Here is a 14,322-nt window from a genome sequence, read left to right as displayed (position 1 = left end):
CTTACAGTATCTTACTTCAGAATTTCGTTTACCAAAAGCAACTCCACCTTAGCGAAATAACTATATAATTAAATAACTTGTAATCAGCGCATTACTTCGTGTGGTTATTACATAAGCACACGGAGTAAAAAGAACCAGCTACTTTCTGGATTATATATCATATTTTAATTTGAAGCGTATTTAATATTTAAAACTTCGGGAGCTTTCGGGCCAGCCCTTACTACTTCTATTTTAATTTAAAGTATTTCTCTTTGATTACATTTTTGCGTCTTATGTGGTATTGATCTTCGTCCGATTATTTTTTACATAGCTGGAATCCCACCCCCTCCCTCTTAATATTTCATATTTATCGCCCCGTTGTCTAAATTTAACTTCCCCTACGATCCTAATACTAAACCACCTATCCTATCCCCACTATGCTCCTTGTTTTTCGTGTTTTCGATCCAGGCACGAACTTTTCAGGGCCGCCCGACATTCCTTTACGTCACACGTAGAAAAACCTCAGAAATTCACTAAAATTAAAAAAAAACAACAACAAATTTTGATTTGCTTTGCATAGCAACTAATGCAATGTTTATTATAATTAGCGTGCACACTGAATGATATCATATTTAACAATAAATAAATTATGTACAATTAAATTATACAGTTAAAGCGTTTAAGGTGACTAGCCTTCGCACTCTCTCGAATAACAATCTTTAAAAATTTGATACGATGACTTGGCGAGTTTATATTAACTTAATATTCAGTTCGATAATAAATAATTGGCGGTTAATTAGCGATAGTTCATTATTCGTTAATCATTTTCAATGTAACGGTTAATCCAAGGCACAAAATGAGACACTCTAGTGTACAATCCGGGCAACAAAGGTCGTGCGCATCCAATCCCTGCCGAGACCACTCCAATGATAGTCCACTGACCATTTCTTTTGACCATTAGTGGACCTCCAGAGTCACCCTACGGTTAAAAATGGAGCTTTTAGTTTAAATTATACTACCTGGGTAACATTCTCAATGTGGATTAAACCTTACTACGCATTAGGGCGTTTTGAAGAGTTTAGCATCGCCCGCTTTGAGGCAACTTATTCAACACGCGCTAATGCGTATTACGCTTAAACTATTTTAAAAGGTCGTCGCATATTCTTACTTGACACGAATCTCTGAGTCCATCCTTGTACCCGGCGCACATTTGCATGTTGCCCACTTTGACTTTTCCTTTTCCAGCTTCGTTGTACCACGACTGACAAGTAGAACCGTTATGTACCACGACGGATAGTTTTTGCAAGGTGGCCGAAAGTCTTCCGCCCTTATCAGGTTCGTTGGTCCAGCCCCATCCGGCTACGGTCGCCTTGGTGCCCGATTCGTCCCGATAGGACTTGGGAGGTCGTAAGGGCGCTGGCGATGGTAAGCAAATAGGCCAGACGTAATTGTCGTATTGTACGGGCTTGGTCAAGTGCAAAAGCGCGATGTCGTTGTAATAATCCGGAAGCGTGAAGTTGGGGTGAATGACGGTTAACGCGTCAACGGTGAAGTCCCTCGAGCGGTGTTTATCCTCTGGTTTATACAGGTTGTATTCGCCGACTCTCACTTTAATTTGATGGAGTTCGTACCTACAAACAAATATAACGATCTTTAACTACGGAACGATACTTTACGAGCCCTCGACAAAAGGCTTACTTACCTTTGAACGCAATGGGCCGCCGTTAAAACCCATCTCCTGCCGACGATCGAACCACCGCACCCGTGATCGCCGTGAAACAAGATGGATACCTTTAGAAAAACAAGAAAGAAAATTGTTATTCAAATATCTTCAATTAAATCACTTCAACCAAAGTTACGACGTTAGTTTTCAAACGTCAAAACATTTTTCTATTCAAATCTATTTTGTAACATTACATGAATTTACATTAAAAAGAAGTGTTAAAAATTAACGGTTTGTTGATCTATTTTCGACTTTCGAGTCTCATCACTAAATCTATTCCTAATTTTCTATCTGAGAGCCATAACACCAGCACTTTGCGATCCCGTTAACACCCCGAAAATTGCGTTACAAACGTCCTTGATACGAGAACATAGTTTTGCCTTCAATTAAAATTCCTCGAATATCAAAATTACCTTACATTTTCGCCCGTATTCGCTAATGAATTAACTTCTAAATTAAATTTAAGAGCCCGGTAAAATTAAACCTAATAGAACGTACGACACGACAAGAGATAAATTAGTATAAAATTAAGGATTATAATCAATTTCGCTTCAGCTAAAACTTTGAAACTGTAGTAAAATAATTTCACCGCAATATCCCGAATTTCACGAACACCTTTTAAGTTCTCTTACAACTTAACATCAAGAGTAAATGAAGATGGAGTATACAACTTCGATACTGCAACCATTAAACTAAAGTTCCACCGTTGCGTATAGTAGGGTTTTCTACTCTTTCTTGATTTACTCTTTCTTGATGAAAAGAAACGTAATGTCCGAGCTAAATATTTGAAATACTTGGAGGAATTCTCATTTAATTTCCACACCCTTATATACTATTTGAGTTCCTTGGAAGGAATAACGTTAGCGGAGAGAAGAGATTTTTCTTCAAAAGCTCATTTTGGTTGCTCCTCTCATATTCTGCGTATAAGTCCGAAAGCTAAATAGCCTTTTCTTAACTTTGACCCCGCCAGTCATTTAACAAGAAATATATATTCCACATTACTTATCTTTCTTAGAGTTTCGCTTTCGTTAGAATTGCAGTTACGTCATCAAACAAAGCTAAAGTTCAAAACCTAGTTTCCAGTATACCATTTTCAATGCTAAGACAAGTTGGGAAAGCCAAAATATTACCTCTCCGAGTGGAGATGACTATCACTACCCCTTAAACAACCTAAATATATGCATCTATCGCTTTTTTTAATTCTTTGCAAGTGCAGGAATTGAATTTTAAAATAGTCTATTGTTCAAGCCTTTTCAATATCTCTCAATTGCTGTGGAAACTCTACTCTCTCGCTATACCTCAACCGCATTCTTAGTCTACCAGTATGATTTGTAACATTTGTCCATATCAAAGCTGAATCATACCTCGCCACACAAAAAGCAAATGTGCCCAAATCATGGAAGCCACAACCCAATCACACATAAGCTAGGCTCCCACTTAACCAAAATAATTATTAAACAGTTAAATACTCACAAAGGTTGGCAAAATCAATCTCCTTCAGTAATACGTAAGGCTTAATTATATTATTTGCCGAACAAAATTAATCGAGCAAATCTAACACTTAACTTCTTCCTTCGAAATTCTATCAAAGAATGATTCAACTGTTTAAAAAAAGGTTTTTTTCGCAAATAGGGCGCTATCATATCAACCGCAATTCCGTCATATTTAAAAAATATACATTGCCAACACTTTTTTAGACACAATAGTGGAAGTTTTAGTCTCATATAAAACATGTAAAACAATTATCTCATCTACAAATAGCTTACACATGTCTTTTTTTACCAATATCTAGCCGTTTGGATTTTTCTAAAGCAATCTTACCACCAAAATATTTTTTGATATAGAATAAATGTTCTATGTTCTTCATTTTTGAAAATATATTTTTTAGCGTTTGTAATGATTACTCTCTACACCTACACTAATCTAACAAGGAGTATAAATCCACTAGTGGAAGCGGTGTTTTTATTGAAAATATATTTTTTAAGCATTAAATCTAACTGGGAGTAATATGAAAGGAGTAGAAGCTTATCTGTCTTAGGAAATATGAAATTTTATCTTAACAGTTCGTTAAATCATAAGTTTATAACGAAAAAACGCGGAAGGGGAAAACGAGCAGACAACAACGATTTTTGGGGGTAGAAGTTTAAGAGCGCCATCTGTCGTCCGTGCCAAAGTTGAACTTCCACTCGAAAGGCAATGGGAAAGTGGATAAAATAATGCCATCAGCTATTTAACTGCGTCGATATATTTAACGACTTGACCCATGACATGCCCTTAACACTGGCTTCTATGAATCCTATTTATTCTTGGATGCTAGGAAACTTGGTAGACGTAACAGTCTGTACCAAGTACCCAAGCATCCTTCAATAAACGCCTGGCAACATTGTGGTACGCATGGTACAACTAAAAAATAGGATGTGTATTTATCTTTCGACTCACTCCAAGCCTTTAAGCCCTCAATACAGAGGATTTGAAACACTATCGTAATTCCTAGTGTCTCGAATCTCTACGTTCCTGTCCATTATGAACAGTGCTGAGAGAATGATACATCAGAAAGAGCCATTCAAATCGAATTGCCGAAAATATTATCCATATTTTCATTTCATATAACTGAGAAAACAAATTATTATGGTTCTGAGAGGACCTTCCCATTTTGGTTGTTGTTCTCAAAAATATATCGCAATGCACGGGCCTCGATAGATATTGGAGGCAATGAACGAAATATATCACAATGCATGGGCCTTGATAGATACAGGAGGCAATGTAGGAAATATAACGCAATGCACGGGCCTAAAAAGATATAAGAGACAATGTACGAAATATAACGCAATGCACGGGCCTTGATAGATATAGGAGGCAATGATTTAACGACTTCGGTACTTGGGTTTATCTTTAATATTTAAATAAATATAATTATTTTTAATTATTTTAATCGCCAGTAAATAACTTTAAAAATAGTTAAATCGTTTAAAATAAAGTTGTTCCTATTATCTTTCGAAACTTTGCTAATATTGACGTTTAAAGTGAAGGGTACCCCTGTTGCCCGCTTTTTTCAAATTTTGGGGTATATATACGTTTCGATTCCATTATAATAATAGATAAAAACGCATTCGCGTGAACCTTTGGTGGAAGCCCTGCCATTGGGAGGCTAGACGTTTCTCGTAACCCTAGCCGATCGCCGCGTATATCTTAAAACCAAATAATAGATAAAAACGCATTTGCGTGAACCGATGGTGGAAGCCCTGCCATTGGGAGGCTAGACGTTTCTCGTAACCCTAGCCGATCGCCGCGTATATCTTGAAACCAAACGATGACTGGTGTCCATGTGGAATGGACAAAAGACCTGAAGATGGTGGTGCTTTGAAGCTGGTGTCAATGTGGAATTGACGAAGAACAGAAGATAGTGGTGCATAGAAGCTGGTGGCAATGTGGAATTGACGAAGAACAGAAGATGGTGGTGCATAGAAGCTGATGTCAATGTGGAATTGACGAAGAACAGAAGATGGTAGTGTATAGAAGCTGGTGTCAATGTGGAATTGACGAAGAACAGAAGATGATGGTGCATAGAAGCTGGAGTCAAGGTGAAATTGACGAAGAACAGAAGTTGGTGGTGCTTGGAAGCAAGCACGTACAGACTAGTGTCCATGTGGGATGGACAAAGACTAGCAGATTGTGGTCCTTAGAAGCTAGTTAGTAAAGACTGGTGTTGGTAGATGAATGACCAAATTTCCGTGAACCGCGAACGCGTTCCGGAAATCGGGTATTTATTTGCTCCGATTTGTAAACTGCGAACGCGGTCACGTGGGGCGTGACAGACAGACACACACACACGCACGTCCAGTGTAATACCTCTCCGTGACATACGTCACTCGGAGAGGTAAAAAATGGAGAAACAACGCGTTGATTGTTGCAATAGCCTAGAAATCCCGACTTACTTTTAAAAGTGGAACAGGATAAATAATACTCATGGTACTATATACTTTTGTATATTTTTTTCCAAATGCTATTTTTGAAAACGGGTTAATCTACATAAATATATAGTAGTTTAGCTGTAAAATGATTTCACTGACTAACACATTATTGTAACTATACCGAACTAACCCTTTAAACCCTTGAGCATCTTGAATATCAGACAATTTACTATATCTTCCTCGACACACAATATGATCTTATATTTGGTACAATTATCAATAAATTTTCCTAGGTTTGTTGTCGTAACTTTTAGGTTGAAATACTGTAGATTTTTGTATAAATTCTTAATTGTACTTACTGTCCACGGGAACTCGCCATCGTAGGCATCTTCTCCGTTGACGATTCTTCCGTTCCGGACTTGCTGCTTCCCACAAGCCACCGGCAAAACTAAAATATAACAAAAATTAAAGATAATATTAGAAAAAAATCCGATAAAAAACCTTCAAAAGTATTTGAAATAAATTTCAAAGCTCGCATACCATAGAAACCACAACTAAAAAAGAACCATCTCAAAACTCCAAAACTGTACCTTAAATTTTAAATTAAATCCCTACACTCATCTAAACGATGAACCTTTTTTTTTATTAAAGCTAAGCAATTTTATTTTTTTAAACTTTACAATTTTGAAACTTTCTAAATCAAACTCAGAGCCGAGGTATAGCGCAGTTGTAATCCCCGACTAGTATGGTACGTAGACTAAACTAAAATACCGATATAAAATTCCACAGGTTTTTAAAAAAAAGTGTTCGTAAAAAAGTTTTCCCCTATTCGAAACGATATAATATTCTTGTCTGACATTTTTTGTTAAATATTCGAGCTTTTTTTCCCGGTATGTTTTTTGGCCCACCCTAAATAAGAGGGGGTACCCGTTACGTATCCTAAAAGAAGTCAATTAACTAAAAGTTAACCGTACAAATATAAATATTCTCTCTGGAACCAATTTACTACAATACCATAAGTTTATAAGGGATATGTTCCATAAGTATGACACTACCTATACTTCGTAATGCTACCAAGAGACTTACACCTCGAGATAACTTGTTCGAGAACGACAAGCGAGAATTGAAGTCCTACACTCGGTGGCTAATTTTGCAGTCCATCTAATCCTATCTAGTCGGTACTAAACCTTTGATAGCGCCTCACCAGGTGTCGCTTTACCTCGAATCTATGACCTAACTCCCTCACTTCATGACAAGCTCTCAGTAACCAGTGACAAACATTCGGTACATATCTTGTACTTAAACTATTTTTGTAGCGCACTAAGAAAGCTCAAAATCTTAGGCTACGTATTGAAAACTGTCTGCAAGATAAGCTAATATTAGAGTGGAGAAATAGTTGTATAATTTGCTTAACTTCGAGTTAATTTAGTCTTATTTCTAAGCGCGTAATAAAAGGGGCGATGGCCTTTTTTTCGTAATTTTTTCCCGAAATTCAACTACACGCCAAAAAAACGCAAACCGCTTTCTACACTCGCACAAAAAGGAGGAAACGATATCCAATTTTTATACAAACTGAAAGCCCTTCTCACACACACACACACACACACACACCGTGTTGATGGCTATACAGCCTGAAAACGATTCGCGAAATCGAGGCGAGGGTGTTTAGATGGGAAAAAGCTTATGCTCATTGTATTCCGTATCTTTTAGAACCCTTTTTTTCCATAATACCACGCTTAAACTAAAGTGAAGGTGAACCGTATCTGGATTATATTTAATTTACCCTCAATGCGATTTCAAATAAAACCATTTACGTCAAAATCGATCAATAAGCTGGGCATTGCACGATACTAATTTAAAACTATTACGAAATTAAAATAATTATTATATTAATACCCTTAATTAAAATCGACACTTCGTTACATTAAGGTAATTGCTTGAATAGTTAGAAGTCTCGTTTATTTATACCGTTTCCTCACCATAATATTATAAACATTCCTTAAGTATACAGGTATTCTTGGTTTTTCACATGAAAGCTTATGCCAGGGAAAATATCACGATTATATCGCCTATACTTATTACTCACAATTAAAAATGGTTTTAACCCATAAAACTAAGCCTAATCTAATAAAATGTCGAATTTCTCCAACTCTGTATTGTTTTACTTATCCTTTAATAACATCTAACCCGGCGGTAGCTAGCACCCATCTCACCGTATAATATTTCGTCAGACGCACACTCTGGTATCCATTTTGCTCATTTTTATTTCACCCCACCGACTTTCCTTCGTTGAATGAACGTTGACGGAAGGGAAGGGTAAAAAGGTGGGGGGGGGAGGGTTCAGTTCTAATCTCAGGCTCTGCATCGAATATTTACCGAAGAGCGGAGTGATTCTTCTATATAACATTAACGAAATTATTCTAGCCTGGCTGAGCACCAACACCAGCGTAGGTGGAGGACTAAGAACGGTAAATTAATTTTCAGGAGGGGGAGGGGGACACCTTAAACGCCACTAACCTTCTTTCCCTCCCCCTTTCGTGTCTCCGTATACAAATATTTATGTTCTTAAACTCTTTAAATCTAGATTGAAACGATAACAAACGGCTCGGACTTAACTACACGCCTGGCGTTGGAAAGGACTTTTAATGTTTAACTGGAGGGAAAAAGAGAGTTGACCAGGGGCCGAAAATGTAATAGATAATTTACGTTACGTTTTCTACGGTATATTTAAGGCTGAACGCGCCAGCTCGTTGCCTGAATTTGACATATTTTACGATACGCATTTTTGCCCGGAGAAACTAACTTCCCAAAGACTCTTACAACTAACTATTTTGACCCTGAAGGTAAATTGGATCAAGTCATTAAGACAAAGCTTTCACTTGAAGTGGCAAGGTAATTACGATAGATCCGTAAATATTTACGCTAAGTGTTTACCACAATATACCCTTGTCTAAATTGAACAAACCATAACAACTGAAGCGAAGGATAAACATAATTATCGACATTTGGCGAAATTAAATACCCAACACCTCAGGCAGGTACAATTTGTAAAAATAGCCAAGAAAACTTGAACCAACAACTATAAGACACTATTGCCGTAACTTTCTACAACCGACGCGAGACAAGCGATATGTAAAGTACTTCCCATTAGACGCACGTGGGAGGCAAGAATGTCTTCTCCGCTTTTTCCCCCGTCCCCTTTAATTACAAGTTGAGTAAGAAAACAAACTTATCACCTATTTCTATAACTGATTTGAAAACTTAGTAAGAACTGCTTAGGTTGTTCCTCGATTGGCCAGTGGTAAACGAGAAGGACCTTTGACCCTCTTGGGCTAATCTCAATTTTAGATCCCCGTTGTGGTGATCGAGTTAAAGGGCAAGATCTAGTAGTTGACTTACCGGCGCCGGTGGTTATCCTAGAAGCCCATGTCAGAAGGACAATCCAACAGAGTTGTCGGGCTGCGAATTGGCTGTTCGTTGCGGGCATGGTTCTAACGTGATGTTGATGAGTACGCGGCTGATGGTTCCGCTGCCACGGCGAATATGATCCATAAAACCGCGATCAATCCAACTTTAAATGCTCTTTCGACCCGTCGGGGGGGACACACTCTTGTCCAAAATCCCCCCGCCAATAATAATTCGCGTTAATATTAATTAAAATTATTCTGTAGGTCATATAAATAAAAATAAATAGTAAATTTCGAATTGGGCGATGGGCGGTTGGGGGGGGGGAGAATCACTTCCGATTTAAATAGGAATTATTAGGTTTGAATTACAAGGCCAATCGAACTAGTAAACAAATAACAGAAGGTTGAATCGAAGCCGACACTCCTATTGGTTGAATGGAAACTTTCGATACTATCAAAGTTACATAAGCGACAACGTGCTGGCTCGCGTAAGGCCATGCCTTCTCTAAACGTAACTCGAAGCAGCCACGCGAAGTGAGAGTATTTTTCGCGTATTACCATTATCCGCCCATCACCCCTCTCCCCCCCCCCTGATCCCCTAAGCTATACTTTCTAAATTATGTGGGTGGGATGACAAAGAGATGCTTTTTGGGTGGTGAAAATCGAGAATAAAGTTGGCACTCGGGCGCCAATGACTACGGGGATTTTGCAAAGTTGACCTACTGACCCCTTTTGGCCACGCGCCCGCGCGCGCGTTCCTACAACCAAAACACAACCTGACCCTGCTTCGATTTTTTTTTTTTTTTTGAATTTTTATTCGAAAGGTACTGGTTTTATTTAACATTTAATATATTCTATAATATATTTTAATCGAATGTTGTTGATTTGCAACGTTGTTATTATTTATGAAACAAGTTGGAGAAACGTGTATATAAAGACGTTGCGCTAAAATGAATTCTAGTTTGAGTATCCTTATATGAGTTAAAAGTGTTTCACGCTTACCTTGTATTAACAAGTTAATTAATTTATATAGAAAAACATGAACTAAAAAGTAATAGTCAATGAAAAAGTAAATAGAAACCAAAAACTTAGATGAAACTTCTCAAGTTTAAGCTTCCACTTCCATTGTTACATTCTCAAAGACACAGTCCCAAAATATTACTGTCCATTCAAAATTACTGCATGAAAAATTCGAAAAAAATGTGGCAAAGGTTCAGAAAATTAGCATTGTTAATTCAAAAATTAATAATTTTTTTCATAAAATTTAACTACAATTAGAGATAAAGTTTATTTTTATTAAGGGTTTTGCCTCGGCAAGGACGCGATTGTCTGGTGATTAACCAAAGAAGGGGACGAAAGGGTATTGGGGGTCAAGTTACCACCGCTGGACACGTGGTAGTCACCTAGAAGCTTGACTTACAAGAATGCGCCACACTGCCAACTAGTACAAATAGATAAGCTTTGCTTGGGAAATTATTTATTTGGCGCAACTAAAAATATTGATAAAGCGGGAAGTTATATAAACTACGAGTATGGTTATACACTTTCACTATTTGACATGAAGATACGCCTCTTTTCCTCTTTGAAACACACGCAATCATCCTTGTAATTTAAAGAACCTCTACCAACCGGCATAACCCTTTCTTCAAAAACAGACATCCCGTAGTCTAACCAAGTTAATATTACGGAACCCGTTTAGAAAAAAAAAATATTTTTGACAGGCGGAGACATAACCTACTAATAACTTTAGCTTCTCTCTCAATATAGTTTAAGGATGGGTCAGGGTCGTAACCTATTTATACTTAAACTCAATTTTACCTTATTTAAAAAAATGGTTACAGTCATTCTGTAGAAAGTGTAGATAGAAAAACAAATTACGATATAATTTCTTTTTTGACCATGTGATGTCTGCGTAATCATTTGAATATTTCATATTATTTAGGCAATAGGAAGGTGGGATTTTGGGAAATATCACTTCGAATACTTCGAGTGAAGTTTACAGGTGGTTTCTTTTTAATTTAGGGATCATTAGCGATAATAGTTAATTGTTACTTTACGTGGAAATTTTAAAAGGTAGGTTTTGCTGGTATTAGTTTTAGCTAATGTACTGACTTTCTGGTAATCAACTGAAATTTTCAAAAAACCCTAACTACTCTACCTAGGAAACTGAACACTAGTTTCGCAAAGACTTTATTAACTTAATCCGTTTCCATCTTGGAAAATGGCCGCTAAAGATGTAAAATAATCCTTTCTTACGGTTTTTTTTTACTTGATTTCATTAATATTTATCATTCTGGTTCATTTTTACCCAGGGATAAAGTTGCGATTGTTTACTTAGAAATATGATGTTAATAATTTGAATCAAATGCTTCGGTATTGCAATAATTTTAGGGTGAACTTTCATCAAAGTTTCATTTTTTAATACCAAAGAAAACGATTGACCTGCCCCTGTATTAAATAAGACAGATTTGATTACTTAACTTTATAATTATAGTCCAAATAATATTTGTAAGACGGTGTTTGAAAGAGCTATTATTAATTTGTCATTTGTTAAAACTTACCCCGATAATAAAATTTCATAAAATGCATTATTTATGTGCAAGTTATTTCTCGCGAGAAGTATCCTTGAAAATTGTTAGTTATGAAGCGAAACTCCTTTTGTAACAATTCCACGTGATAATAAAAAATTAGTAAGGGAAAAATATCTGATATTGTATTTAAACTTAGGTACCAGATGCTAAATAATCCTCGGCAGTATTGGAAATATACCATTTTTTTCCTATTAAACCTAACCCAAACATTGTCCAAATTTAATAATAATTAGGAAGAAATCTTATTTATTTAACACTATCAAGTTTAACTAAAAAATAGAAATATGGTTTTCTTTTTTAAATATCGTTAGGTGTTTTTACTTTCGATAATTATTTTTGCTTTAAATTTATGCAAGGTAGGTAGTCGTAAATGTATATTGAGGAGTGACACGGTTTTAATTTAGTTAAGAGGGTTATGTTTACAAACATTCGGCGCAAGCACTCTAATAATAATATCTGGCAATCTAAATGGGCCTTGCTATTGTTTTACTAATTCGTCTCGTGACATTTATCCGGTGAAAACTAGATTTAGGACTTAGCTAATTCATCAATATGCAAAATATAATTGTATCACTTCAAATCATGAATTATACATTTTTTATAATACGCCGTTTCGCGAAATAGGACTTTAAAAAGTCCATAATTAGAAGTAAAATTCTACTTGACCTATTTAGAATATTTTGAGCATCGCAGCAACGGTAGCAATAGCCATTTTTCTTATTGGCAATATTTTCATTCGCAATTTTAGCATCCCCAACGTAATGCGTTTCCTTCGAAGAAAATGGTGGAAATTTTAAAAACATTAGACCAAGGTCTTTACATTTTTGGTCGCCATTTTCCAAGATGTCAGCGGATTGTAAAAATATTTCGCAACAACCATTAACTACTTAAGAGTAACGCCCTATAAATATTTCAGCTTCCTACATTAAGTAGTTTTGGACTGGTCCTTGATTTTAGATACAAGTAGATAAGTCTCGATTTCTACCACTTAACTACAAAGTCCTTGACCAATATAGTATGTCTTAAATTTACTTCAATTAACGTACTTTCAGCAGAGGTGTATATTAGGAAATAAATGTAAATAATAATAATAAATATATGGGAGTCGATAATAACGGATTTTTATTCGCTATACGCTTATCAAAAAAGTGACATAATGGAGTTTTCGTTTTCAACCGGAAATACGTTGAATCTAACGACAGGAAATCGCCTAGAGAGCCTCTCAATGGAACACACTCTCTCGCTACATATATACTTTGTTTAGCTTTAGCTACGTCGATCTGACGAGTGTCAAACACAATTTTGTTTGATGCAAAAACTTAAGACAGAAACGTCAAATTTGGAACAAAAACATCAAATACTAGAAAATATATTTATTTGAATCCTTTAATTATAATTAAACGTAAACTAACTTGATAACTTGGGTTTTATATATTATTTTTTTGATAGAAGTAAAAGAGCAATTTTTAACCGTATAATATAAACCATTAGGATAATTTATGCAGTGTGTAAAAATGTCTGTCCAATTAATCACGCGCCTCATTTGGCCGAGGAACTAGGGCTTTAATAACAAAGCCAGATAATATTACCGACTAACGCCCGGCCGGTCCCAGCTCCTCGACCACGCTGGCTGCCTGCAAGGCCGTCGTTTTAAGCAGAATACTCTTAAATTTATATTCAAAAGCTCGGGTATCGACTTTCGAGCAGCGCGAGATTAACAAGAAACTACGCGGCTCTTCTTCTTTTTTACTTACTAGAGAAGGGAAGGCGAGCTAGCTAAGCCTTGGCTAAATCGCCTGGCCGAGGCCCTAGGCGTCGACTTAAATTTCTTGGGCAATTCAATTTTTACAATCAATTAAGCTTTGCATATCCTCGCCATAAAACGCCAGCCAAGCCGCGCGCTATACTTAAAACCCTGAGTTGATAAAAAATTTTCACGTTAGGGCGTAAGAAACTTTACTTTTTATGGCTTTTCCTATGCAGGCAGAACCCAATTTGAATAATGGCTAAATTAGGCCGCCGCTAGCTTCGTACGTTCGTCGAAGGCCGAGAGCTCATCCCGGCACGCCTAGCAGCACCCTTAATTATAATTAAAAGTCAAGTGTCAGATCGTATACCCTCCCCCCCCCAAGCCGAGTGTCGTATTTATCAACAATAGCTATACCGTGAATTGTCAGTGTACTTAACAAGTTCAGTTTATGTTTCGGTGGTCACCATAACGTTAAATAAGACTGGATATAAGCCTCTTTGGTACGTCCATACTTACGCGTTATAGGGTTATGTCGACAGCTTTAACTGGCTACATATAACCTAGTCTGAGACCACTAAACTTATTAGTTACTAAGAAATTTCTTATCAATGTTCAGAACGTAGTTTATAATTTCCGTTAACTATATTATTTAACAATTAGACATTTTTATATTTCTTAGTCTATCTTTTTATACGTATTTACTATCCGGTCTTTTGAAAAACTGAAGCTTTCATAAAAAAGCGAAATACAGCGACAAAATGAGTCGTTTTCCAATTCTGTTATCTGCAGGAAACCGGGAGAGATTTAGCGCCAAAATTCAATATAACATTAACAAAAGCTATTGATATTGTCGTCTATTATAAGTTTACTGTATATAGTTTATTTGTAAAGTAAAAATTTTAATAAATATTGGTATAACACCTCATTCGAGCGATGGTTAGTTTTTACACTTAACTTTGTT

The 14,322-nt window shown here is 36.4% G+C and overlaps 1 protein-coding gene across 1 annotated transcript; it reads right to left on the bottom strand.

Annotated features, from left to right (window-relative positions):
• Window positions 1-540: 540 nt before the first annotated feature.
• LOC149705059 (serine protease 33-like) lies at window positions 541-9,251 on the bottom strand. The gene is made up of 5 exons (XM_089865234.1): window positions 9,013-9,251; window positions 5,973-6,061; window positions 1,682-1,770; window positions 1,148-1,610; window positions 541-958 (listed from the first exon to the last, which is right to left on the bottom strand). Exons 1-5 carry the CDS (start codon window positions 9,098-9,100, stop codon window positions 797-799), a joined length of 891 nt encoding a protein of 296 aa, XP_089721360.1. The 5' UTR covers window positions 9,101-9,251; the 3' UTR covers window positions 541-796.
• Between the last annotated feature and the right edge of the window lie 5,071 nt (window positions 9,252-14,322).

Source organism: Phalangium opilio, unplaced genomic scaffold (assembly GCF_054372755.1).
Source record: "Phalangium opilio isolate 3A_F unplaced genomic scaffold, DU_Popi_V2 ptg000014l_1, whole genome shotgun sequence".
NCBI classification, from domain to species: domain Eukaryota; kingdom Metazoa; phylum Arthropoda; class Arachnida; order Opiliones; family Phalangiidae; genus Phalangium; species Phalangium opilio.
This window is presented reverse-complemented; position numbering and strand designations above follow the sequence as displayed.

Excerpts from the sequence above, each read along its gene's own strand:
- LOC149705059 (XM_089865234.1), bottom strand. The coding sequence starts at position 9,100 with ATGCCCGCAACGAACAGCCAATTCGCAGCCCGACAACTCTGTTGGATT. Across the intron at positions 1,611-1,681 it reads GCGGCCCATTGCGTTCAAAG|GTACGAACTCCATCAAATTA; the intron begins GTAAGTAAGCCT and ends ATTTGTTTGTAG. Across the intron at positions 959-1,147 it reads GACTCAGAGATTCGTGTCAA|GGTGACTCTGGAGGTCCACT; the intron begins GTAAGAATATGC and ends TTTTAACCGTAG.